The sequence below is a fragment of the Piliocolobus tephrosceles genome, chromosome 13 (genome assembly GCF_002776525.5).
Source record: "Piliocolobus tephrosceles isolate RC106 chromosome 13, ASM277652v3, whole genome shotgun sequence".
NCBI classification, from domain to species: domain Eukaryota; kingdom Metazoa; phylum Chordata; class Mammalia; order Primates; family Cercopithecidae; genus Piliocolobus; species Piliocolobus tephrosceles.
Window position 1 is genome coordinate 11,432,186 of NC_045446.1, and position 27,128 is coordinate 11,459,313.

The 27,128-nt window shown below is 46.6% G+C and overlaps 1 protein-coding gene across 1 annotated transcript in view; it reads right to left on the minus strand.

The window, feature by feature from the left end:
- Positions 1-7,486: 7,486 nt before the first annotated feature.
- Positions 7,487-27,128, minus strand: part of ASRGL1 (asparaginase and isoaspartyl peptidase 1) — a 33,812-nt gene continuing 14,170 nt past the window's right edge. Inside the window, exons 3-7 of the mRNA XM_026446520.1 lie at positions 25,861-26,003; positions 25,186-25,343; positions 11,912-12,030; positions 9,223-9,333; positions 7,487-8,783 (exon numbers count right to left, since the gene is read on the minus strand). Coding sequence (XP_026302305.1) covers positions 8,578-8,783; positions 9,223-9,333; positions 11,912-12,030; positions 25,186-25,343; positions 25,861-26,003 — 737 coding nt within the window. The 3' untranslated portion in view covers positions 7,487-8,577. The remainder of the gene's footprint in view (positions 8,784-9,222; positions 9,334-11,911; positions 12,031-25,185; positions 25,344-25,860; positions 26,004-27,128) is intronic.

Here is a 27,128-nt window from a genome sequence, read left to right on the forward strand (position 1 = left end):
GGGAGATGCACTTAACTGGTTGTGACCCAGTTCGGTGCTGAGGAAGAAGCCCTGGGCTTGGGATCAAGCAGAGCTGGCCTCGAAGCCTGCCTCAGCCACTTAGCTGCCGTGTGACGTGGGTAAGGCACTCCACAGCCCTGAGCGTCAGGGGCCCCGACTGGAAAATGGCAATGATGATTTCTGCCCTGGCTACTCCACAAAGTAGAAATAGGTGCAAACGGGTGTCAGGCTGGGGGACGATCAGGTCTTTTCCTTCCCATGAGGCCTTTCCTTCCACATGAGGAGAAACCTTGGACAATACCTAGCTTTCCTAGGCAGAGGTCTCTGGGTAGTTGAGATTAAGAGAATGGTGATGACTTTTCACAAGCATACTGCCTTTAGGCACTTGTTTAACAAAGCACACCCTGCACAGCCCAAAATCCGTTAAACCTTGAGTCACCACAGCACATGTCTCTTGCAAGGACAAGGTTGGGGGTAGGGTCACAGATGAACAGCATCTCAAATACATAACAAAATGGAGTCTCTTATGTCTGCTTCTTTCTACATAGACACAGTAACAGGCTGATCTTTCTTTTCGCCATAGGATGGCGCTTCTGGGAGTGGCGTGGGTGGAGAGTTCACGGAAGGGGTGGGATTTCCTCACTCTTGGGTCTTCATCCTTGAGCACAGGCCCAGCTGCCACTCTAGTGGCCGCCACGGGCAGCCTTGATGCTGAGATGGGCTCGAAAGCCAGGCTGTGTGGTATGTGGTCTCAGAGCCCAGGCAGGGCCAAGGTGGCAGCCAAATGGCCTGCAACCTGGTCCTGGTGCTGCTTGTGTCCTAGCCCTCACAGTAGCTCTCCAGGGGCCACTGCACCCCATCCTGGCAGCTGACCCCAAGCAGGTCAGGGCAGTGCTGCCCGCTAGGTCCCAGAGGTGACTGGAGCATCTTGCTCACACCAGCAGGACACTCATGCCTTCCCCAACGGAGCCTGCTGCAGGCAGAGCCTGGCCAGGGGCTGGCCGAGTTGGGGAGGAGGCAGGAGGGCCGTAGCCATGGTGGTCAGAGACAGGAGCAGCGTTGGTACCCTTTCTCTCAAATAAAATGAAGCCCCCTGCCAGCGAGGCCACTGCAGAGCTGGCACGATGGAGGCGTCCTGTCTGAGGGAGCTGGTGCAGACACACTGGCGGGGCACTCGGCAGAACAGCAGCAGCGGCTCTGCAACCACACGAACTGGCTGCCTGTTCTCTACAGAGTCCAAGTGCGAACTCTGGGCTGGGAATGCTAAGGAGGCGAGTGTGGGGAGAATTCTCAGTTCTGCAGGGTGCCTTGCCCTGAGTCCTGACCCTTTGTGCTTGAGAGCAGTGGACAAATATGTTGGAAGTTCTTTTACTTTTTATTTATTGGTTTTTTTTGAGATGGAGTTTTGTTCTTGTCGTCCAGGCTGGAGTGCAGTGGCGTGATCCCGGCTCACTTCAACCTCTGCCTTCCGGGTTCAAGCAATTCTCCTGCCTCAGCCTCCTGAGTAGCTGGGACTACAGGCATGTGCCACCACGCCCAGTTAATTTTGGACTTTCAGTAGACATGGGGTTTCACACCACCACATCCAGCTAATTCTGTATTTTTAGTAGACACGGGGTTTCACCATGTTGGCCAGGTTGGTCTTGAACCCCTGACCTCAGGTCATCTGCCTGCCTTGGCCTCCCAAAGTACTGAGATTACAGGTGTGAGTCACTGCGTTCGGCCATATATTGGAATTTCTAGGGAAGACAGGGAAAGGGCTTGGGGAAAGTGACGGACTTTTAGTCATGAGGCATCCAGGGTGTGTGATATTTGTGCCAGAGTCAGAGATAAGACAACAAAGATGGCCCGAAGATTGTGAGGCCTGACAGAGAAAGGCCAGATCCGGGGTGAGGTCACCGGGGAGGCATGCGGGCCTGCAGTGAGCCGCCGCTAGGGTGGAGTGGGCCCAGGGGAGGGGTGGGGAGCAGATGGGAGGAGGAAGGGAACTGGCCTTGGTGTTTCTCACTTTTAAAAAAGATGAAATACTTGGTGTCTCAATAGAAAGTTGGGAGAATTTGGGAGTTCAAGCCCCCGTGATCTTCACTGGGTAGCCAGGGTTCTCAAAGACAGGGGAACCATGGGATCCTGAGCTCAAGGTAAATGTTCCTGGATTTGGTGTGAGTGGCCTCCACCTGAGCTAATTTGTAAACACTCTGGAAAGTGGCCCTTTGGCCAACACGTACGTGCGGTAGCTCCGGCTCCTCTCTGTGTGGGAAAGGCTGAGGTGAGGGGAGCTGGGAAGGGAGCACAGACGCTTTTTGTATGAGGGAAACTGACCTGGGAAGAGGCAGCTGAGGAAGGGTGGGGGCAGATCCTTTCCTGGTGGTGGTGCAGGGTGGACTCGCTCCCCACCTGCTCTTCTCACTCTGTCACCCTTTGCCAAACTTCTGGGTGGGGCCTTGTGCTTTGGCACAACCCCTATCTCCCTTTCCAAACCCTCCCCAGCCCACAGGCCAGCGCTGCATGGCTCCTGCGGCGGCAGGGTGTCCACGTTTCTGTTTGAAATGGTCGGCCTGGCCCCCAAGTGCCTGTGGCCGTGTTCAGCCAGGTGCTTCCCTCACTCAACGAGGGGCAGCTTGACCAAGCGGAAGATGTGACACTGAGGGGCCCGGGGCGCTAACTACCCAGCAAGCAGTGCCAGTAAGAAAGGTGCAGGATTTGAATTCTGCTAAAAAGACAGTTTTTGAGAAAACTGGGGAAATTTGAATATTGACCAAATATTAGGTATGGTGAACATTTCTTGGCAAGGAAAGGTGGAGAGTGTTAACTGAAACATGTATGGTCTCACTTTTGAAAAAATAATTATGCATATACACACCCAGAAAAAGATCTGGAAGAATATACAGTAAGATCTTCATGGTGATATTCACTGGCTGATAGGAAATTTTTTCCCTTTTTTTTTTTTTTTTTAGATGGAGTTTCATTCTTGTTGTCCAGGCTGGAGGAGTGCAATGGTGCAATCTTGGCTCACCACAACCTCCACCTCCCGGGTTCAAGTGATTCTCCTGCCTCAGCCTCCCCAGTAGCTGGGATTACAGGCATGCGCCACCATGCCCGGTTAATTTTATATTTTTAGTAGAGACGGCGTTTCTACATGTTGGTCAGGCTGGTCTCGAACTCCTGACCTCTGGAGATCTGCCCGCTTCAGCCTCCCAAAGTGCTGGGATTACAGGCATGAGCTACCATGCCCAGCATCCCCTGTTTTTTGTTGTTGTTTCCTCACACGTGCTTTAAATTTTTCATTATTCTTATCCGGGCGTGGGGCTCACGCCTGAAATCCCAGCACTCTGGGAGGCTTAGGTGGGTGGATCACAAGGTCAAGAAATCGAGACTAACCTGACCAACATGGTGAAACCCCATCTCTACTAAAAATACAAAAATTAGCAGGGCGTGGTGGCGCGTGCCTGTGATCCCAGCTACTTGGGAGGCTGAGGCAGGAGAATCGCTTGAACCCAGGAGACGGAGGTTGCAGTGAGCCAAGATCTCGCCACTGCACTCCAGCCTGGGCGACAGAGCGAGACTCCGTCTCAGAAAAAACAAAAGTTTAATAACAAACTGCCGCCCTGCAAGGTGACAATCCAGGGCCAAGGGGGGCAGGCATGAGGTGGTGGCCGCTGAGAGGAGCAGGCCAGGGTCTTACAGGGACAGGACAGGGGGGACAGGACAGGGAGACCCAACCTCTTTTCTCCTTGGCTCCCTGCTGTGGATAAGAACTCTAACCCTTATCTGAGTTCTGCACATGATCCAGAAAGTGCTGATAACTGCATAGCAAAAAAGGCAACTCTTGAGATGATCAGTGATTAAAAAAAAAAAAAAAAAAAATCACCCCAGGTTGGTTCCCCTATCAGCAGAGTCCATGGCTGGCCCCTACCTCCTTCACTGAAAATCCAACTTCATTGAGATAGTGGTTTGTAAAAACCCCAGAATTTGAAAGCTAGAGCTGTCCATGTGTGCTGGTCTTTCCTGCTTTCGCCTGGGGCCTTTTTCGGGCTGCCCCTGGATCTAGAAGCAGCAGCTTAGCAGTGAGAGCCAGAGGATTTGGAAATAGGGGAGGCTGAGTGGAACTTCACATTCACCTGAGAGGGAAGGGAGCCCGGGGAGACTGATTTTCTTTCTTTTTTTTTTTTTTTTTTGAGGCAGAGTCTTGCTCTGTCGCCCGGACTGGAGTGCAGTGGCCGATCTGCTCACCGCAAGCTCCGCCTCCCGGGTTTACGCCATTCTCCTGCCTCAGCCTCCCGAGTAGCTGAGACTACAGGCGCCCGCCACCTCGCCCAGCTAGTTTTTGTATTTTTAGTAGAGACGGGGTTTCACCGTGTTAGCCAGGATGGTCTCGATCTCCTGACCTCATGATCCGCCCGTCTCGGCCTCCCAAAGTGCTGGGATTACAGGCTTGAGCCACCGCGCCCGGCCGAGACTCTGATTTTTCTAGGCCTTGTTTTCTCATCTTCCAAAAGGGTAGAATAATCCCTATGCCTCCCCCTGCGTATCTTTAACTTCTCAGAAGAGACGTACTACGGACGGCTGTGGCTCACCGACTTGTGGGGGTGTGGACGTGGGTTGGGGTGAGGTGGAAAGGCTGGTTTTCTGTTTAATGGCATTTACACTCTGGATGCAGTCACTAATGGGCACCCCCACCACCTCCCCCAACCTCCACTGTGTTGCAGGCCCATACTTCCACTCCCATTCCTAGGCCTGGTTCTGCCTCTGTCCTTCTGCCTATCCCCATTCCTCCCTGGGTCACGCCTACACCTATGCAAAAGGGAGAGGACACCTGCATTTTTCTTAGCCAGACAAGGTTGATGGGGCCACTTCCTTGTTCCCATGAAACAGCTACAAAGGCTGGGTGCGGTGGCGCTGTAATCCCAGCACTTTGGGAGGCTGAGGCGGGCAGATCACTTGTGGTCAGGAGTTCCAGACCAGCCTGTCCAACACGATGAAACCCCGTCTCTACTAAAAGTACAAAAAATTAGCCAGACATGGTGGCAGGTGCCTGTAATCCCAGCTACTTGGGAGGCTGAGGCAGGAGAATTGCTTGAATCTGGGAGGTGGAGCTTGCAGTGAGCCGAGATCATGCCACTGCACTCCAGCCTGGGCGACAGAGCAAGACTCCATCTCAAAACAAAACAAAAAAAGCTACAAAATCCAAATGCAGTGATGGTTTTGTGCAAAGATGAAGGCTGATGGGAGGACTTCAGAGGAGCAGGTGGGGGCAGGAAGAATGAGCGTCCCTTCCCAGCCTTCCCCACACACCATCACCTCTGACAACAGGACACTGAAGGGGACTAACATGCGCCCCACTCCTTCCTTTGCTCTCTGAGTTTACAATCCCTCAAGCTAGAGAGGAAGAAGTCTAGGAATATTATTTGAGAAAAATGTGTATTATGCAACAGCTACAAGGTCAAGGCCCTTCGTTACCCAGGATTCTTCTCTGCAGCCCAGCAGTGGGCCCGAGTCCTGACTGCAGCATCTCTTCCTTGGGGACACTTGCCCTTGGCTCGGGGCCCATCTTGTGCTCCTTATTATCCTACCATTTTGGTGGGTGCAGTCACATGACGATGTATCTGTCTTCCCGGCTGGAAGGAGCAAGTGGGGGCAGGGCCTGGCTGCCAGAGCTTGCTCACCGTGGGATCTGGCATCCGGCATCTGGCAGCGCCCAGGGCAGAGCGAGCTTCCACTGTTGATCTGGATGGGTTCTTTGGGCCATTTGCTAGCGTTTGTGTTTTGGACAGTTCTGCTCTAAAATAAATGGTAGTATTTGGACGAAGATGAAGGTCAGGAAGAAGAATGTTCTTTTGGTTCCAAATTTTCTAAGTAGACTGCTCTGATCCGGATAAGGGTTCCTTCCTTTTAGGCGGCTGAAGCCATGGATTGTTTACAGTTTGCTGCCCTCTTGTGGCACAGAAGTGATAACAAGATTGTCTTCCCCTTTCAGATGCTATCAGGCTCATTTCTCTGACAATGAGCAGTCCATGGACAAGCTGTGGGGCAAAAGCAAGAACCGTACGTGGTCTCCACTTACAGAACTCCCAGGCTGCTGGAGGTGGCTTTTGGTACAACTCAGGTCTGAGGGCAAAAATATACACTTTGGCTTTGCACAAAGGGGCTGACGACCCCATACGTACCCCAGTACCTGGGCTGCCCAGCCAAAGAGGCCAAGTGGCCACACGCTGAGCCTATAGTAGTCTTTAGTAACTAGAGTCAATTTCCTTGTGAACTGGAGAATTGATGAGACAAGCTCAAAACCAGATCTTTCAACTGGCCTCCCTATCCCCCAGCTCCCTCCTTCCTTGTTTCTTTCTTCCTTTTTTTTTTTTTTTTTTTTTTTTTTTTTTTTTGAGACGGAGTCTCACCCTGTCACCCAGGCTGGAGTGCAGTGGTGGGATCTCGGCTCACTGCAAACTCTGCCCCCTGGTTCACGCCATTCTCCTGCCTCAGCCTCCTGAGTAGCTGGGACTACGGGCGCCCGCCACCACGCCTGGCTAATTTTTTGTATTTTTAGTAGAGACGGGATTTCACCGTGTTAGCCAGGATGGTCTCGATCTCCTGACCTCATGATCCACCTGCCTCAGCCTCCCAAAGTGCTGGGATTACAGGCGTGAGCCACTACGCCCGGCCCCTCCTTCCTTTTTTCTATCTACTTTGCAATTGTCTTCTCCAAAGGGTCTCCCCTTTCCAAACCCCAACATGATTCTGTTTTGCCTCCTGTTATGGGCTGAATTCTGTCCTCTCCCAAATTCACATGCTGGAAGCCCTGACCCCCAGCACCTCAGCATGTGAGTGTACTTGGAGACAGAGCCTTTAAAGAGGTAATGAAGGTTAAATGAGGTCATTAGGGTGGACCTTAATCTAACATGACGGGTGTCCTCATGGCAAGAGGGGATTAGGACATACAGAGACAGATGGCAGGGCTGTGCATGCCAAGGGAAGACCAGCGAGAAGGGGACACAGCGAGAAGATGGCCAGCTGTCATACAAGCCACAGAGAGAGGCCTCGGGAGAAACCAACGCGGCTGACACCTTGATCTTGGACTTTCAGCCTCCAGAGCTGAGAAAATACATTTCTGTTGGCGAAGCCACTTAGTCTGTGGAATCGTGTTGTGGCAATCCTCAACTAATGCATCTCCTAATGAAATACTTGTTTCTAAAGGGGGAGTTGTTGCATGTGGAGGTTTCTACTGTGCACCTCCCCCTGGGATGATGGATGCTGGTAAACTGCAGGAAAACTGAGCCGTAAACCCTATCATGGTTTGACTTCTTCCTTGACCCACTCAGAAAAAGTTCAGTTCTTCTGGAAAACTCACAAGTACTCCACAAGGTGGCACATGTCACCCCCCACACCATCCTCGTCTCCAGGTCTCTGTGGTACACCTGTTGGAACTGAGACCAAGGGGAGAGCTCGTGTACATTCTGGTCTTTGTCAACAGTGACTCCCAACCACGCTCCTGTTCTTTCAAAATAGATTTTATTAGCGGCCCATGGAATGTCAAGTTAAGCAAATTCTTTCCAGCGAGGTGAGCCCTGACAGACTAAAACATTGAGCACGGATGATACAGCAGAAGTAACATTTCCAGTGTAATGAGAGACAAAGGAGAATATTGTCCACCAAAGAAATGACTTTCTTCACCACGCTGACCACACTGCACAGCGCCCGATCCAGCTGGTGGGGATGGGGAGGTGGGAAGAATCTCAAAGCACAGGACAGGGTGAGGACTCAGGAAGTCACGGGGTCAGCTCTACAGCAGTCAGCTCCTCTCTGTTGTTGGAGAGGCCGTGAGCCCCACTACTCACTATACGAGGACCAGAATGTCTTTGGCAGGTGGAGGCTGGTTCGCGGGAGAACACCAAGTGAGGGGGCTTCTCTGTGAACCCAAGAAACTTCAAGAAATCCCACAGCAGCTCCATTACGACCTCCCATCTCCAGGTTAGGGAGCTATGGGTTCCCACAGGGTCCTTTGGAAGTATCTAGAAATGTCCAGGTAAGTCAGAGAAGAGCTGAACCTTCTCAGAAAAATCCCTTTACTCTCGTACATGAAGAACATTTCCCTTAAAGGATTCTGGTTCTTCCCCCTGATGCTCTTGTGCAACATTCTGAGGGTCACCTGGACTTGGTCCACCAGCGCTTCTGCTGCTGCTGTCTCACTTTCAAACGCCCCCATCCCTTCCCACCTTTCAGCCCAGTGTCTGCATGCTGTGGGTCTCCCACATCTGTGGTGTGAGGATCATGATGCTGCTTTCTTTTTTTCCTTTTTTTTGATACAGGGTCTCGCTCTGTTACCCAGGCTGGAGTGCAGTGGAGTAATCATGGCTCACCTCAGCTTTGACCTCCCAGGCTCAAGCAATCCTCCTAAAATGGGCATTTCTCTCATTGCTTCAGAACCCGCCCCTCAACCAAACATTCAGATGCTTATTAAGGCAACAAAACAAGTGACAGACGGGACAATGTTTCCAATTCTAGATCTAATTGATTAGGCTACGTCTCATGAGGAGACTGTACGTGACCTCTCAGCTAGCATCTGGGATACAACCTTCCAGGGGCTTAGGGCAGGTCCGTGACAGCAGTATCGTCAGGATCGATTCCGAAGTGCAGCTTGCCGTCCTTGGCGGCTGCCCAGGGCATGGAGGTGGAGGTCCACTTTGCCACCCAGTCTCCTGTTTTGCTAACCACAATGAGGCCACCTAAACCTTTAACCCTTGACTTCATATAACCCAACGATAGGTCCGCAGCCTCTTCTACCGTCTTTCCTGAAAACAAGGAAGGGTTGAGAAACAACACACGTTACTGAAAGGAATCTCACGGGAAAATCACTTGCCATTTGAAATGCCCAAGTGAGCTGGCAAGGATTTTTGGTAAATGAACACCTGAACGCTTAAAAGGAGGGTCCTCACCTCCTTGCCCTGAGACAGAGCCCTGGCATTAGCCCAAGCGGAGGCGTCTTCCCTCCCACTCCCAGGCTCAGTGTCTCCCTACTGCCCCCTTCTCCTGAGCTGGGGAAGGTGACAGTACTCGACGCTCTCCCACTCCAGACCTAAGGGAAGGCGGAAAGTCAAAACAAGGTGTTAAGGACCTGAAAGCAACACTGTAGCCAACAGGAAAGGGTTTCCTACACTTCTCCATACTTATCAAATACCTTCTATGCACTTATCTTCACAAATTATGTTACTTGTCCTGTGGTCTGTGTACCTTGTTCTATGTGGAACAGGGTGAGTCTGGCCAGGTTCACCTTCAGGATGCTTTCCCCATGCCCTGTGGTTGAGATGGCTCCGATGTCATTGTCAGCATAACCTCCAGCTCCTGCTCAAAAAGGGTGATTGTTCTGAGCAGTAACAGTCAAGAAATTCAAATCCTTATTAGAAGTCGGACACTACATAAAAGTTAAATCGCGAAGGGTGCTCAAGTACAGACAAAGGTCAGGTTAGTAGCCATGATCCGCGGATGCAAAGGTGGACTAGAAAGCATCATGTAGATGCCCCAGAATTTAGGAGGATAAAGGAAGCCTCAGAGGGGCAGGCCTGACCTTTCACAGAGCAGCTATAGCAGGACAGCGTCTCCTTGGCCCCAAAGCACAGCCATTCCTTTTTGCTCAATGACGCCACCCTCTCCCTGTCTCCTCCTCAGGCCCCACCTACTATGCAGGAAGAAACAGCATGGCTGCATTATATGGATCTCTAGCAAGGCCATCACGTTCCAGAGATTTGGGGAAAACGTGTACCCCCAACCTAACATCCATGCACACTGTCCGATGGGTGGCAGTTGTATTTGTTGAGGGTGGGGAGAACTGGACCTGAAGAACTATTCTGGGCTATCTCCTTAAGTGGCAGTCTGGAGTGAAAGCTACTTTGATTTCTTCCTTACTTTGGTCTTGGATTAAAAAACCTTACAGCCTTCTCTAAGTCATTCTTGTATCTCTTCACACACAGCTACCAGCCTGCGAGTCCTTTAGCCTTGGAAGGGTTTGCCTTTACTCTCCCGCAGTGATACAGAAGCATAGATGACTGACATGTGCCTTGCTTACTGATGCTGGACAGGGGGCAAGGACTCAGGAGTTGAGATGTTGCACTGGACTGTCACAAGGCCCCACAGATTCTCAAAGGCAGAGAATCCCTGGCTCTGGTTCTGGAGGGAGCTGACACTGGGCAGCAACTGAACTGCTGCAGTGGGAGGAGGCGCCTTTACTTTTTCTTATAAGCTTCTGCTGGGGAATTAACTGACCAGGTCCCATGGTGTCAATGTCCCCTAATATTTGGAAGCAGCCAAGTCTTTGCTTGCTTTTCAGTTACTCTAGAACCACAGAAGGCCACGTGTCTCCAAGGGTGATCCTGGCACAGGCATTGGGTAAGTGAAGGTGTCCTCCCTGCCACATGCACTTCTCAGGACAAGTGCATTGCCTGAGGTGACCACTGATGTGCCTAGCCCCATCCTTCCTGACTGTCCAGGCGTGGGCCTGGCCAGTGGCAGTGCTCCTTGGAGCGGCTCCTCAGAAGGCCAGGCAGAGTATACCTGGTGCTCACAGCTGGACAAAGACTTCTGAGAATTTAGCTTATGCCATTTCTTGTCAAGATTTACCACTGTAACTCAATTTGAAATGAACTTCTAGGCCGGGCGCGGTGGCTCAAGCCTGTAATCCCAGCACTTTGGGAGGCTGAGACGGGCGGATCACGAGGTCAGGAGATCGAGACCATCCTGGCTAACACGGTGAAACCCTGTCTCTACTAAAAAATACAAAAAACTAGCCAGGTGACGTGGCGGGCGCCTGTAGTCCCAGTGGCTTGGGAGGCTGAGGCAGGAGAATGGCGTAAACCCAGGAGGCGGAGCTTGCAGTGAGCTGAGATCCGGCCACTGCACTCCAGCCTGGGCGACAGAGCAAGACTCCATCACAAAAAAAAAAAAAAAAAAAAAAAAGAAATTAACTTCTAGGATCTAACCTGCAGTGGCCCCGTGGCCCGGTCTGAACCCAGCTGAAGCAAGCTGCACTACTGACCAGGCATAGTTTGGTGGGATTTTTGCCAAGGAGAAAGAAAGGCAGACTACTTCACGTCTCTTGGGTGATACACCAAGGAGTAGAGGAGTTACCAAGCCCCTACTCTTTAAGGACACTTCCAGTGTCTCTGAGTTCATGATGGAAAAAGGGTGTCAAGAATTGTCAAGAGTGTAGATTATTACTGAAGACTAGAGCAACACATTAAAAAGGGAAGGTAAGGCTAATTTTCCCCTAAAAGAATAAGCTGCTCTTTAGGGCAGATGGAACAACTTAGCTGCTTCTCAAAACTTCAGTCACCTGCAGGGGTTCATGAGGATTCCTGCATGAAGTGTGAAAGTCTGCACGGAGTGAAACATACAGCCCCCCGGCCCTGCCTCTCGCCCACTCCCGGGAATGAGATGACGCGCTTTACCGTTAATGTAAACGACATCTCAATCTGTCACGTATCTGTAGAAGTATGTCACTTTCAGGCTGCTCAAATCTAATAACTGCAGTCTCAGATTTCTCAGATTGCTATTTAAAGCCCACGTCTTGGGAGTAAGTCTTACTCAAGTCAGTCTGCAGATCCTGAAACTGTGGCTACAGAGAAGACAGAATCACTACAGGGTAGACTGGGGGCAACGTTAGCATCCTGTCTCCACTTCTCTCCCCAAGTTGTTCCAAAAAGGCATGCAATCGAGGAAAAACCGTGGCGCCAGACACAAACACCCTCTCAAGGCAGCACCCCGAATAACCCCTTCCAACCCCATTGTCACTCCCAGACATCCTGGAGCCGCACCAAGAGCAGAAAGGCAGCGCATCAAGAAAGGGAGAGGGCCAGGGAAGAGAGAATGAGGAGAGCCTGAGGGTGGCAGAAAAGGAGAAGGGGCAGGAGCCATCCCTCGGTCCTACCTACACACGGTGTGTCCCCAACGCGGCCGACCATTTTATTAACGATACCCCCTGTGGAGGTTGCGTAGGCCACATTCCCTTTGGAGTCCAAGGCAACGGCACCCACGGTTCCCAAGTTTCTGCCGAAAATAAACAGGAAAAAAGCGACAGGTTGAAAATGAGAATGAACCCCTTAACCAACAATGTAGCTTAAAACCACTTAAAGTCTCATGTTGGATGTTAATGGCAGATGGGGCACCCATTCTAACACTTTAGAGAGAACCTGCTTGCTTCTCATTCTACGTGTAAGTTACAGGAGGATTGCTGGGCACTCCTCTACCACTCAGCTTTAAGAGTACATCCAATCCCAACACCACCGTTTTCTAGCTGTGACCTTAAGTTTTAATTTGTGTCTCACTGTCCCCATCATAAAATGGGGATAAAAGTAAGAGTGCATCTCAAACTTTAGTATGTATAAGAATCCCTTGGATCCTTGGGCCCACAGATTCTGAAGCTGCCACCAAGAGGAGAAAGGAAAGGAAAAAGTGAGTTGGTAGATACTGGGTGGACCCAAAATCCTGCAGGTTTTTTTTGTGTGTGAGATGAAGACTCACTCTGTCGTTCAGGCTGTAGTGCAGTGGCACAATCTTGGCTCACTGCAACCTCCGCCTCCCGGGTTTAAGTGATTTTCCTGCCTCAGCCTCCCAAGTAGCTCCGACTACAAGCATGTACCACCACACCTGGCTAATTTTTATATTTTTAGTAGAGACGGGGTTTCCATCTCTACTAAAAATACCAAAAAAAAAAAAAAAAAAAAATTAGCTGAGTGTGGTGGCACATGCCTGTAATCCCAGCTATTCGGGAGGCTGAGGCAGGAGAATCTCTTGAACCCAGGAGGCAGAGATTGCAGTGAACTGAGATTGTGCCATAGAATTCCAGCCTGGGTGACAAGAGTGAGACTCCATCTCAGAAGAAGAAAAAAAAAAAATCATTCTTTCCCCTCTACCTGCCCTCCAGTAGAATGGCTAAAATTAAGAGGCACATCAAACCTGGCAAGGATGTGCAGGAACCGGAACTCTCATTCAGTACTGCTGTTAGTGTCGACTGTACCAACATCTTTGGAAAACCATTGCACAGTGTCTACTGGAACTGATCATATGCACATCCCATGACTCAGCAAATTATACACCTGTGTATCTGTCCATCAAAATGTGGACAGGTGTTCACCAAAAAAGCATACACAAGGTGTTCACAGCAGCAGTAGATGTAATACAGTAGTTCCCTCTTATTTGCAGGGGATACGTTCCAAGACCCTCAGTGGATGCCTGAAAGCTCAGCTAGCACTGACCTCTATAAACACTATGTTTTCCCCTATACTGTATGTACACACCTATGACGAAGTTTAATTAATAAATTAGGCACAGGAAGAGATTAAGAATAATACAATAATACAATTATAACGATATACTGTAGTAAAGGTTATGTGAATGTGGTCTCTTTCTCAAAACATCACACCACGGTTGAGTGTGGGTAACTGCAAGCACGGAAAGTGAAACCACAGATAAGGGGGAGATACTGTAATCCTAAACTGGTTGCAGTCTCAAACTCCTGACTTCAAGTAATCCACCTGCGCCCCCCCCAATTAAAATATTTTATGATTTTATTTTTATTTATTTTTGAGACGGAGTCTCGCTCTGTTGCCCAGGCTGGAGTGCAGTGGCACAATCGCGGCTCACCGCAACCTCTCCCTCCCGGGTTTAAGCGATTATCCTGCCTCAGCCTCCCGAGTAGGTGGGATTACAGGCGTGTGCCACATGCCCAGCTAAGTTTTGTATTTTTAGTAGAGACGGGGTTTCACTATGTTGGCCAGGCTGGCCTCGAACTCCTGACCTTGTGATCAAGGCCTCCCAAAGTGCTGGAATTACAGGCATGAGCCACCACACCCAGCCTATTTTATTTCATTTTTGAGACGGAGTTTTGCTCTTTTTGCCCAGGTTGGAGTGCGATGGCTTGATCTCAGCTCATTGCAATCTCCAACTCCTGGGCGCAAGTGATTCTCCTGCCTCAGCCTCCCGAGTAGCTGGGATTACAAGTGCCCGCTACCACACCTGACTAATTTTATAGTTTTAGTAGAGATGGGGGTTTCACCATGTTGGTCAGGTTGGTCTCAAACTTCTGACCTCAAGTAATCTACCCACCTCAGCCTCCCAAACTGCTGGGATTACAGGAGTGAGCCACCACGCCTGGCCCTAAAATCTTTTATATGGCAAAAATACCATAGCAAAAGCAAAATAAAAACAGCAGATTTGGGATTTATTTTATTTTATTTACAGCAGAGCATAACCTTAAGGCTGATAAGAAAGAGTCAGGTACAGTGGCTTGTGCCTGTAGTTCCTGCTACTCAAGAGGATGAGGTAGGAGGACCACTTGAGCCCAGGAGTTCAAGGCCAGCCTGAGTGACATACAGAAGTCCCATCTATCTATGAAGAATGTTAAAAAAAAAAAATAAAATGAGACTGATAAGAAAGGGAAAAAAGAATTCAAAGGAAAAAAATGAGTGTAGGACAAAAGTAGGCAAATTCGTAAAAAGGAAAAACCCATAAACAAATGTAAAATGCTCAAACTCATTAACTGTCAGGGAAAAGCAAATTAAAGTAACAGTGTTACCCTTTACCTGTTAGATAAGGAAGGAGGGTTCTCCCAGTCCCTGCTGGCGGCAGGCCCACCTCTAACATTTGCAAGGGACCACAGCAAGAATACAAATACAACTGGAGGCCCACACACCATATATTTAATATGTAGAAGTTATAAGTATGTTCTATCCTGTTACTGTGGTTGAAAAAACGGTATTTTTCTTGTATATATGTTTACATACAAGATTTAAGGTGAACTTTTTTTTGAGACAGTCTTGCTCTCTGGCCCAGGTTGGAGTGCAGTGGTGTGATCTCGGCTCACTGCAACTTCCCTCTCCCAGGTTCAAGTGATTCTCCTGCCTCAGGCTCCTGAGTAGCTGGGATTACAGGCATGCACCACCACGCCCGGCTAATTTTTTGTATTTCAGTCGAGATGGGGTTTCACCATGTTGGCCCCAGGGTGGTCTCGAACTCCTGAGCTCAGGCAAACTGCCTGTCTTGGCCTCCCCAAGTTCTAGGATTACAGGCATAAGCCGCTGCACCCAGCCATGAACGTTTTGATATACATAGTGAAATTATGATTACAGTCAACCAAATCAACACACCTATCATCTCACAGTTACATTTTTTTGTGGTAAGAGTACCTAAAATCTACTTTTCTTTTTGAGACAGAGTCTTGCTCTGTCATCCAAGCTGGAGTACAGTGGCATGATCTCAGCTCACAGCAACCTCCGCCTCCTGGGTTTAAGGAATTCTCTACTTCAGCCTCCAAATAGCTGAGATTACAGGCGCGTGCTACCATGCCCAGCTAATTTTTTCTGTATTTTTAGTACAGATGAAGGTTCACCATCTTGGCCAGGCTGGTCTTGAACTCCTGACCTCGTGATCCACCCGCCTCGGCCTCCCAAAGTGCTGGGATTACAGGCATGAGTCACTGCGCCTGGCCTTTTTTTTTCTTTTTTTTTTTTGGGACGGAGTCTCGCTCTTTCGCCCAGGCTGGAGTGCAGTGGCCGGATCTCAGCTCACTGCAAGCTCCGCCTCCCAGGTTTACGCCATTCTCCTGCCTCAGCCTCCCGAGTAGCTGGGACTACAGGTGCCCGCCACCTTGCCCGGCTAGTTTTTTGTATTTTTTGGTAGAGATGGGGTTTCATCGTGTTAGTCAGGATGGTCTCGATCTCCTGACCTCGTGATCCGCCCGTCTCGGCCTCCCAAAGTGCTGGGATTACAGGCTTGAGCCACCGCGCCCGGCCACCTTTTTTTTTTCTTTTTGAGACAGTCTTGCACTGTTGCCCAGGCTGGAGTGCAGAGGTGTGATCTTGGCTCACTGCAGCCTCTGCCTCCTGGGTTCAAGCAATTCCCCTGCCTCAGCCTCCCAAGTAGCTGAGATTACAGGCGCCCATCACCATGCCCAGCTAATTTTTGTATATTTAGTAGAGATGGGGTTTCACCATGTTGGCCAGGCTGGTTTCAAACTCCTGATCTCAGGTGATCTGCCCACCTTGGCCTCCCAAAGTGCTGGGATTACAGGCATCAGCCACTGTGCCCGGCCTCTAAAGTCTACTCTTAGCAAATTTCCAGTACATATTATTAGCTATAGTCCTAATATTATACATCTCCAGACCTACACATGCTAAGTAACAGTAATTTTATACCCTCTGGCTTACACCTTCCCATTTCTCGCACTGCTGGTAACTCCCAACCCATTCTTTGTTTCTATGTATTCAATGTTTCTTTCTTTTTTTTTTGAGATGGAGTTTCGCTTGTCACCGAGGCTGGAGTACAATGGTGTGGTCTCGGCTCACTGCAACCTCTGCCTCCTAGGTTCAAGCGATTCTACTGCCTCTCAGCCTCCCAAATAGCTGATATTACAGGCGCCTGCTACCATACACAGCTCATTTTTTTTTTTTTTTTTTTTTTTTGAGACAGAGTCTCGCTCTGTGACCCAGGTTGGAGTGCAGTGGTGCAATCCTGGCTCACTGCAAGCTCCGCCCCCGGGGTTCACGCCATTCTCCTGCCTCAGCCTCTCGAGTAGCTGGGACTACAGGCACCCGCCACCACACCCGGCTAATTTTTTTTTTTTGTATTTTTAGTAGAGACGGGGTTTCACCATGTTAGCCAGGATGGTCTTGATCTCCTGACCTCGTGATCCGCCTGCCTCAGCCTCCCAAAGTGCTGGGATTACAGGCTTGAGCCACCACGCCCGGCCATACCCAGCTAATTTTTATATTTTTAGTAGATATGGGGTTTCACCATGCTGGCTAGGCTGGTCTCGAACTCCTGACCTCAGGTGATCTGCCTGCCTTGGCCTCCCAAAGTGCTGAGATTACAGGAGTCAGCCACCACCACTCCCCGCCTCAATGTTTCTTTTTTTTTTTGGATTCCATATTTAAGCAAGATCATGTAGTATATTTTTGTGCTAGCTTATTTCACTTAGTATCATGTTGTAAATGGCAGGATCTCCTCCTTTTCTTACCGTGGAATTATATTCCGCTGTATATATACATTATACTTTATCCATTCTTTATTGATGGACAGACAATGTAGTTGTTTCAACATCCTGGCTATTTTGAATAAGGCTGCAATGAACATGGTGATGTCATTTCCTCTGGGTATATGCCCGGAAGTGGGACTGCTGGGTTATAAGGTAGTTCTATTTTTAATTTCTTTAGGAACCTCCATACTATTTTATCTGGAAAAATATTGAAAAGCTGTGGTTTTCACATGACCGAAAGTTGACAAAATACCAATGATGACTTAACTTAGTTATTATTGTGCATACCAGGGTCATTTGTTAGTTGGCTGGTGATGGCAGATGAATGACAAACACACACACGCATACATGCACACACACACACACGCACACAGACACATTTAATAAATTATGCATTTATTCCATAAAAATATTTTTTCTTGGCTTCATTCCAGGGAGTACTGATGATGTTTTTTTTTTTTTTTTTGAGATGGAGTCTTGCCCTGTCACCCAGGCTGGAGTACAGTAGTGTGATTTCGGCTCACTGCAACCTCCGCCTCCTGGGTTCTAGCAACTCTTCTGCCTCAGCCTCCCGAGAAGCTGGGACTACAGGCGCATGTTGCCAGGCCTGGCTAATTTTTTGTATTTTTTAGTACAGATGGGGTTTCACCGTGTTGCTCAGGCTGGTTGCGAACTCCCGAGCTCAGGCAATCCACCTGCCTCGGCCTCCCAAAGTGCTGGGATTACAGGCGTGAGTCAGCAAGCCCGGCCTGATGATGTTCTTATACTTAACATGAATTCTACTGACAAAATGGCAAAAAAAAAGATCACTTTTTTTGAGTCAACATAGTTTTTAGCAAGTTTTTAATTAATTTTAATTTGGAGAAGCTTCCTTCTGCTGAAGCAGCATCAACTGGAATTGCCAACAAAATTCTCAAAGCAGTACTTAGATTTAGAAATGAATCCTGATTTTCACATTATCACACTCAAATATTGTATGGATTTATATATAAATTGTGATTGCAGAGAGTATTAAAATTTTTAACTTGATCACATAAATCACAATCACAGTTGTTTTTATAATCTTTCAAACAGTATCTAGGTCTATGCAGATAAATTCTTTTAAGTTTTGATGCTGGTATATTCATATTGAAGAAAATCAAAAACGGGAATGTTATTCAATTTTGTTCAAATCTCTCTTCAGATACTATGCTCTGATTTATAATGAATTGAAAAAAAGTCTCTATAGAAACTGGTTTAGGGATTATCTATGAATTTTCTTCAAGCTCGATAAATACTTTTGTTCCCTTGTTTCAATTTCCTTGGATTTTGTTGTATATCTCACATGCAGTTTTGGTTTTGTTTCTATAAACTTAAAAAAAACTTAAATCCTAGCCAGGCGCGGTGGCTCACGCCTGTAATCCCAGCACTTTGGGAGGCTGAGGTGGGCAGATCACGAGGTCAGGAGATGGAGACCATCCTGGCTAACACGGTGAAACCCCGTCTCTACTAAAAATACAAAAAATTAGCCGGGCGCAGTGGCGGGCGCCTGTAGTCCCAGCTACTTGGAGGCTGAGGCAGGAGAATGGCGTGAACCCAAGAGGCGGAGCTTGCAGTGAGCCGAGATGGTGCCACTGCACTCCAGCCTGGGCGACAAAGCGAGACTCTGCGTCTCACAAAAAAAAAAAAAAAAAAAACACAAAAAACTAAATCCTTTAAAGGGGAAGTAGCCATATATGTATATGTGCGTGTGTGTGTGTGTGTGTGTATGTCAGATAAGGAAGGAGGTACTCCCCAAAAAATATATACATATATATATATAGAGAGAGAAGTTATGGTTTTGTTAAATTTATTAATAGAAATCAGATTTATACTAAATACTACAAGTTCAAAATTAATTTTGCTTTTTGCTAAAGTCCATGATTTGCTCTTTGAAGACTTTTTATGGTTTTGCTGAATTCTTCTTATCTAAATTCAATTTAATTACTTCAAAAGCATTTCGCTGGTATTCTCATGGTGCTCCTGAGACTTGTTATAGGGTGCAATGTAAGTTTAATCAAGATATTCCACCTTTGGGCACATCTAGAAAACCTTGCACATATTCCCTCTATTGTCCCAAAGCATCACCACTAGTGGCACAGTGGAGGTCATGCATCCTAGAAACAAATTTCAAACGATGGGCTGTATGTGTCACATAGTTTGCTTCTGGATTCTTAGCCAAGCTTCTTGCTTGTACATCTCTCATTTACCAACCACATTTGCTCCATTATCACAGGCTTGCCTTCAACAGTCCTTGAAATTAATGTCTAAAATGGAACGTTTTCTTTCAATTATTCACGTAATTCAAAAATCACACTTTAAGGAAGAGATATAAAGCCAATGAAACATGGAATGATTTAGACTTTTCTTCAAGCAGTAATGGTACACTCATGGTACTATGAGTACCATGGTACACTCTAGTTGAACTGAGTAACTATTTTATTAAAAAATTTTAGGCTGGGCATGGTGCCTCACGCCTGTAATCCCAGCACTTTAGGGGGCCGAGGCGGGTGGATCACGAAGTCAGGAGTTCAAGACCAGAATGGCCAATATGGTGAAACCCCGTCTCTACTAAAAATACAAAAATTAGCTGGGGGTGGTGGCATGTGCCTGTAATCCCAGCTATTCGGGAGGCTGAGGCAGAAGAATCTCTTGAACTCGGGAGGCGGAGGTTGCAGTGAGCCGGGATCGCGTCACTGCACTCCAGCCTGGGTGACAGAGCAAGATTCTCTCTCAAAAAAAAATTTGGCCAGGTTTGGTGGCTCACCAAAGCACTTTGGAAGGCCAAGCAGGAAGGAGGATCCTTTGAGCTCAGGAGCTTAAGACGAGTGTGGGCAACATGGCACCACCCTGTCTCTACTAAAAATAAAATTAGCTAGGCATGGTGCATGCCTGCAGTCCCACCTACTTGGGAGGCTGAGATGGGAGGATCACTTGAGCCTGGGAGACTGAGGCTGCAGTGAGCTATGACTGTAAGACGGCACTCGAGCCTGGGTGACAAAGTAAGACCTTGTCTCAAAAAACAAACAAAAAAACCCCACAAAACCAAAAAATTTATTGACAAAAAAATTTTTATATATGACTTCCCGTCTCACTTTATTCTCTATTAAACTCATTATCTGTTGGAATTCTCCATCCTAGGTAATGATCATTACTTTCATTATTTTTGTCTTAATTACATGTTTGGCATTTTACCAAATTTTGAAATCTCTTTTACTAAACCTAGAAAATTTCCATTGTTTTTCGCACACACTGTACTAATGGTGTCATGAAAAGAATGATTAGGCTTGGCTAAATATTAGACACACTGTATTATTCTTTCGAGAACATTACATCAGTATTTTACATTGTTTTCTGTTTCCGGTAAAATCTATTGTCTGTTTATTTGGCCTCTTTCCCTCAATTCCTGTAACTGGATGTGTGGTTTTTTGTGTGTGATTCTTTGAGATTAGCAATTAAATCTTCCTTTAGTAAAGCAGATAAAGTTGCAAGGATTTCATCTGACTTGTTCAAACTGGGATTTGGTGAGAATAATTTTCTTACTGATTTTCATTGTTTTGATTAATAAGTAAATCTTCATTTAACAAAACCTTTGTAAGGTCTTGTTAGTGAATTTTATGTGGGTCATCCTGGAAGAAGACGGCTTACTTTTATTGCTTCCGGTGTTGGAAAATGCAAGCAGCCTGCTTCTTTGAAGATTTTTACTTCCTTTTTCATTTTTCTTTTGTGAGCTCCACTTTAGCATTCTTATTCTACCTAAATCTTGATTTATACTCATTTTCAATAATCTAAGGGATTAAAAGTAAAATGTAATTATATCCAAAGTATAAAAAATGAGAATGTATTTTCATCAAAAAAATAGAGAGCTAATCTAAAAAAAAGAAAAAAAAAGTTGGCCAGGCATGGTGGCTCATACCTGTAATCCTAGCACCTTGGGAGGCCAAGGTGGGCAGATCATGAGGTCAGGAGATTGAGACCATCCTAGTTAACACGGTGAAACCCCGTCTCTACTAAATATACAAAAAATTAGCCAGGCATGGTGGTGGGAGGTCAAGACCAGCCTGGCCAACATGGTGAAACCCTGTGTCTACTAAAAATACAAAAATTACCCAGGCGTGGTGGTGCACACTTGTAATCCCAGCTACTCAGGAAGCTGAGGCAGGAGAATTGCTAGAACCTGGGAGGCAGAGGTTGCAGTGAGCCGAGATCGTGCCACTGCACTCCAGCCTGGGCAACAGAGTGTGACTCTGTCTCAAAGAAAAAAAAAAAAAGAAAAAAAAACAGTAATTTGCAGATATAATTTCCAAAAAGTTATAAAAGTAATTATAAAATATACAAAATTTCTATTAACATTAAAACATGAATTATAATTAGTAAATACAATACATAAAAGCTAAACATTTTAACACTATATTTTTTAAATTAACTACATCTTTTAAATATTTCATCAAAATAAAACCATTCATAATTCTAATAGTTAATGTCCATGTAGTTGCTAACATGGAGAATTAGCAAACAGGTGCTTTTTGTTTTTCTCTGTTATCAGTTTTTCTCACACAGGTTCTGTCTAGACCTGTGCTGTGCACTTACAGAAGCTACATCTACATGTGGCTACTGAGTGGCTGCTAGTTAAATGTGGCTGTTGTCAGTGAGACGTACTGTAAGTGTAAAACACATCAAATTTTGAAGATTTAGTATAAAAAAAGAGCAAGACATTTCATAATTTCTTATATTCATTACATGTTGAAATGATATGTTGGATACATTTGGTTAAATAAAATATATTATTAATTTCACTTTTCTTCTTTGTGAGACAAAGTTTTGCTCTTGTTGCCCAGGCTGAAGTGCAATAGCGCGATCTCGGCTCACTGCAACCTCTGCCTCCTGGGTTCAAGTGATTCTCCTGCCTCAGTCTTCTGAGTAGCTGGGATTACAGGTACCCGCCACCACACCCAGCTAATTTTTGTATTTTAAGTAGAGACAGGGTTCACCCTGTTGGTCAGGCTGGTCTTGAACTCCTGACTTCAGATGTGATCCACCCTCCTTGGCCTCCCAAAGTGCTGGGATTACAGGTGTGAACCACTGTGGATGTGGCCACGAGAAAATGTTAAACTACATTTGTGGCTCTCACAGTATTTCTATTGGACAGTGCTGTTCTAGACCTACCCATACACGAACTGAAGAGTAACAGTCCCCATGTGCAACTTCTGTAGACACTATACGAACTCATGAAAATCTTCAGAGTCTAGAGTGCTAACCATTACACCACAGAACCCTTCCTGTGAAAATCTTCAGAACCACACATTCCAACACGTAGAGAGGCAAGAAAATGGATACCTGGCACTACAGGGAAATAATACTTTGTGATGCAAGAATCTATTTCACCAGTTAATTAGTTTGTCTTTTTCTCTTACCTAAGTCCTTCTGCTGTTTAATCTTTCCCACACTCCAAAGCAATGTCCATTTCTGAGGTCAACAGTGGCACTACCCACAAACTTTGAACTCAGGTGCCTTTTGCTTCCAAGACACAGAGCAAGGGATGTGGAGATTTCCTCGGTGGCTGAATGGTGTTAGTCACAAGAGCAATGATGAGGGTTATGGGTCAAGCTGTGCCAATGTTGAGTGACAAAGGGGTCCTATGTGTTCTGGAATAAGTCAATTGTTTTGTGTGTTTATGATATGAAGGTCCTTAAAGTGCGGGGCCCACGGCAGGAGCCCCTCTTGCTTACGTGGAAAAGCAGCAGGGGCTGCTGGAGAGGTGTTACTGAATTTCTGGAAAGCAATGTGGTGACATCTTTCAAAATGAATGTAAATCATGAATAAGGCAACCCCACTCCTATGACTCTATGACTCTAGCCCACAGACACAAAAGCACACTCAGTCAGGTCGTCAACAGCTGCCAACATAAAGTCGATCTTTTTTTTTTTTTTTTTTCTGAGACAGAGTCTCGCCTTGTCGCCCCGGCTGGAGTGCAATGGTGGGATCTCGGCTCACTGCAACCTCCGCCTCCCGGGTTCAAGCGATTCTCCTGCCTCAGCCTCCTGAGTAGCTGGGATTACAGGCATGTGCCACCATGCCTGGCTACTTTTTTGTATCTTTAGTAGAGACGGGGTCTCACCGTGTTGCCTAGGCTGGTCTTGAAGTCCTGAGCTCAGGCAATCTGCCCGCCTCGGCCTCCCAAAGTGCTGGGATTACAGGTGTGCGCCACCGCACCCGGCCTAGGCCAATCTTTTAAAACAGAGTCTGAACCTGAGGAACACATCAGAATTACCTGGGAACACTTTTTATAACATACCTGTCTGGCCTCTCCACCTCAGATCTATTTACACCTGATTCTTCTGGCGGGGTGGCCTAAACATGTATATTTTGAAAAAGCTCCTAGGTGATTCAAGGTATACCTCTGGTTAAATATTATTACTCTAAAAAGTATGCAGAGTCAATAGATTAAATTCCATTATAAACTCCCAGGCCATATTCACATTTTACTTTCAAATTTTGCTTTAAATAAGTGGTCTTTTGTTTGGGATTTCGAAATCTGTAACAGCAAACCGTAATTCAGAACATGACTAATTTGAATTTCTAAGAGTTGTGCTGATTTCTCTAAACTATGAAAGAGTACTTAAGTTTATAAGGTACACTAGATCACAGATAATCTGTTTAGTCTATTTAAGATAAACTGATCAAGAAGAATCCAGATAACTGATACATCAATACACAAAATTCTTCTACTAAATCATGTCAGAGGCTGGGGGCGGTGGCTCACGCCTGTAATCCCAGCACTTTAGGAGGCCAAGGCAGGCAGATCACCTGAGGTCAGGAGTTTGAGACCAGCCTGGCCAACGTGGCGAAACCCCATCTCTACCAAAAATACCAAAAAAAAAAAAAAGAAATAAAAATTAGCCGGGTGCAGTGGTGTGCGCCTGTAGTCCCAGCTACTCAGGAAGCTGAGGTAGGAGAATCGCTTGAGCCTGGGAGGCAGAGGTTGCAGTGAGCCGAGATCAGGTCACTGTACTCCAGTCTGGGCAACAGATGGAGACTCAGTCTCAAACAAACAAAAAAACATAACATAACAAAAGAATTGTAGATAACCAGGTATTTGCCAAACTTTCATATTTTACTAACTCCCAAATAATGTGAGCCACAGGTAAGACTGACTGTTGTGGGCAGTCAGGGACCCTGAATGGAGGGACCGGCTGAAGCCATGGCAGAATAACATCAATTGTGAAGATTTCACGGACATTTATCACTTCCTCAATCAGTACTCTTATAATTTCCTATGCCTGTCTTTAATCTCTTAATCCCATCGTCTTCGTAAACTGAGGATGTATGTTGCCTCAGGACCTGTGATGATTGCGTTAACTGCACAAATTGTTCGTAAAGCATGTGTGTTTGAACAATATGAGATCTGGGCACCTTAAGAACAGGATAACAGTGATTTTCAGGGGACAAGGGAGATAACCTTAAAGTCTGGCTGCCTGTGGGCCGGCCGGTCAGGACAGAGCCATATTTCTCTTATTACTGAAAATGGGTAAGATAAATATCGCTGAATTCTTTCCCCAGTAAGGAATATTAATAATTAACAGCCCTGGGAAAAGAATGCATTCCCGGGGCGGGGGCCTCTAAAATGGCCACTCTGGGGGTGTCTGCCTTATGCAGTTACAGATAAGAGATGAAACATGCCCTGGCCTCCTGCAGCACCCCCAGGCTTGCTAGGATTAGGAAATTCCAGCCTGGCGAATTCTAGTCAGACCGGTTCTCTGCTCTTGAACCCTGTTAAGATGTTTATCGATGACAACGTGTGCACAGCAGGACACGGAAGTTCATGAGTAATTCTAGTTTTGCCCTGACCTTGTGATCTCGCCCTGACCTTCTGCCTTGTGATCTTTTGTTGCCCTTGAAGCATGTGATCTCTGTGACCCACACCCTATTTGTACACTCCCTCCCCTTTGAAAATTGCTAATAAAAACTTGCTGGTTTTATGGCTCAGCGGGCATCACGGAACCTGCTGACATGTGATGTCTCTCCCAGACACCCAGCTTTAAAATTTCTCTCTTTTGTACTCTTTCCCTTTATTTATCAGACCGGCCGACACTTAGGGAAATAGAAAAGAAACTATGTTGAATTATTGGGGGTGGGTTCCCCTGATAACTTACTTTTGACAATCTGTTTTCTGAGCATCTTTTTCGTGCTTCTCTTTTTCCAGGCGCTTTTTGTTTTTCTCTGTTACCAGTTTTTCTCCAGGAATCTCTGGAACCCCCATAGCTGCTGCAAACTGTGCTGCACCTTGGTCAGTGAGAAAGCAATGAGGTGTCTGAGGCCAGAAAGAAAAGAGAAAATGATTCTTTTTTGAAAATTTTAAATCTTTTTAACTGTTCCAATTGTGTTGAAATAATTACTTCTCTCTGGGTGCAAAGGATCAAAAATACAAATTCCAGTGGTTTGCTTTTCTGTATGCTGAAAAAAGCCTGAGTTTTTGCATTAAAAAAGAAAAGACCCCGACTGATGGAACATTACTAGAGATGCGATTTACATATTACGTTAAATTTAGATAATTCAATCCATCTTTAACACATGCTATTAAATAGCTGGTCTGGTCAGTTTGTATGTGGTATGAAGACAATACAGGAAGATAAAGTAATCACTCACTGGTCAAGTGATTCTTAGTCAACAATCTTGGCTGATGTGAGAAACTCAAATACACTGCTTCTCTTTTGTATATATATTTTAGGAGAACAGTGATCTCAAGTATTTCCACACAGTTGGAGCCCTTATTACTGAAGTATAGTGATAACAATTCATTAGGAAAAGGCTGCTTTAGTCACATATACCTTTTCCATGACAAGCCGAGCGAGTTTAATGGGATTTGCTATACACCGGACCGCGGACACTGCTCCTACTGACAGGTCTTTTCCATCCATGATACTAGCATCCATTTCAACCTCACCGTTTGTGTTCAAGACAGACCCACAACCTAAAACCAAAAAGAAGTTGAAAAGCAGGAATTAAGAATTTAGAAATGGCTCCAGATTTTCCTCTACTTTGCTCCCTTTAATCCATCCTCTATTCCATCGCCAGAGGAACTTTTTTTTTTTAAGAGAGAAATCTTGGCTGGGCACCGTGGCTGATGCCTGCAATCTCAGCACTCTGGGAGGCCGAGGTGGGCAGATCACGAGGTCAGGAGATCGAGACCATCCTGGCTAACACGTGAAACCCCGTCTCTACTGAAAATCCAAAAAAATTAGCTGGGCATGGTGGCCCGCACCTGTAGTCACAGCTATTCGGGAGGCTGAGGCAGGAGAATGGCTTGAACTTGGGAGGTGGAGGTTGCAGTGAGCCAAGATCACGGCACTGCACTCCAGCCTGGGCGACAGAGCAAGACTTTGTCTCAAAAAAAAAAAAAAAGAAATCTTGACTTGGAGGCTGGATGTGGTGACTCACGCCTGTAATCCCAGCACTTTGGGAGAAGGAAGTAGGCGGATTACTTGAGGTCAGGAGTTTGAAACCAGCTTGGCCAACATGGTGAAACCCTGTCTCTACTAAAAATATAAAAACTAGCCAGGCGTGGTGGTGCGTGCCTGTAATCCTAGCTACTTGGGAGGCTGAGGCAGGAGAATGACTTGAACCTGGGAGGCGGAGGTTGCCATGAGCCAAGGGTGACGAGTGAGACTCCGTTTCAAAAAAAAAGAGAAATCTGACTTGGCACTCCATGACCTACAAAATAAAAAGTACAAAGCCCTTCCTAACCGGCCTTTGAACTGCTTTTCCAGCTTCATTTTCTCTCTTTGGCTATATTTTACTGAAATATTAGCTTTCCCTGAATACAGTAGTCCCCTTATCTATAGCCTTGCTTCTGGGGTTTTAGCTATCCTCAGTCAACCATGGCCCCAAATTATTAAATGGAAAATTCCAGAAATAAACACTTCTCGCACCATCCTACTCTGTCCTTCAGAGGGATGTGATTCCTCCCCTTGTCCAGCATATCCACACTGTATAGGTTACCTGCCTGTTAGTCACTTAGCAGTTGTCTTGAATATTAAGCAGATCAACTGCAGTAGCACCTGTCAGTGCTTGTGTTCAAGAAACCCTTATTTTACTT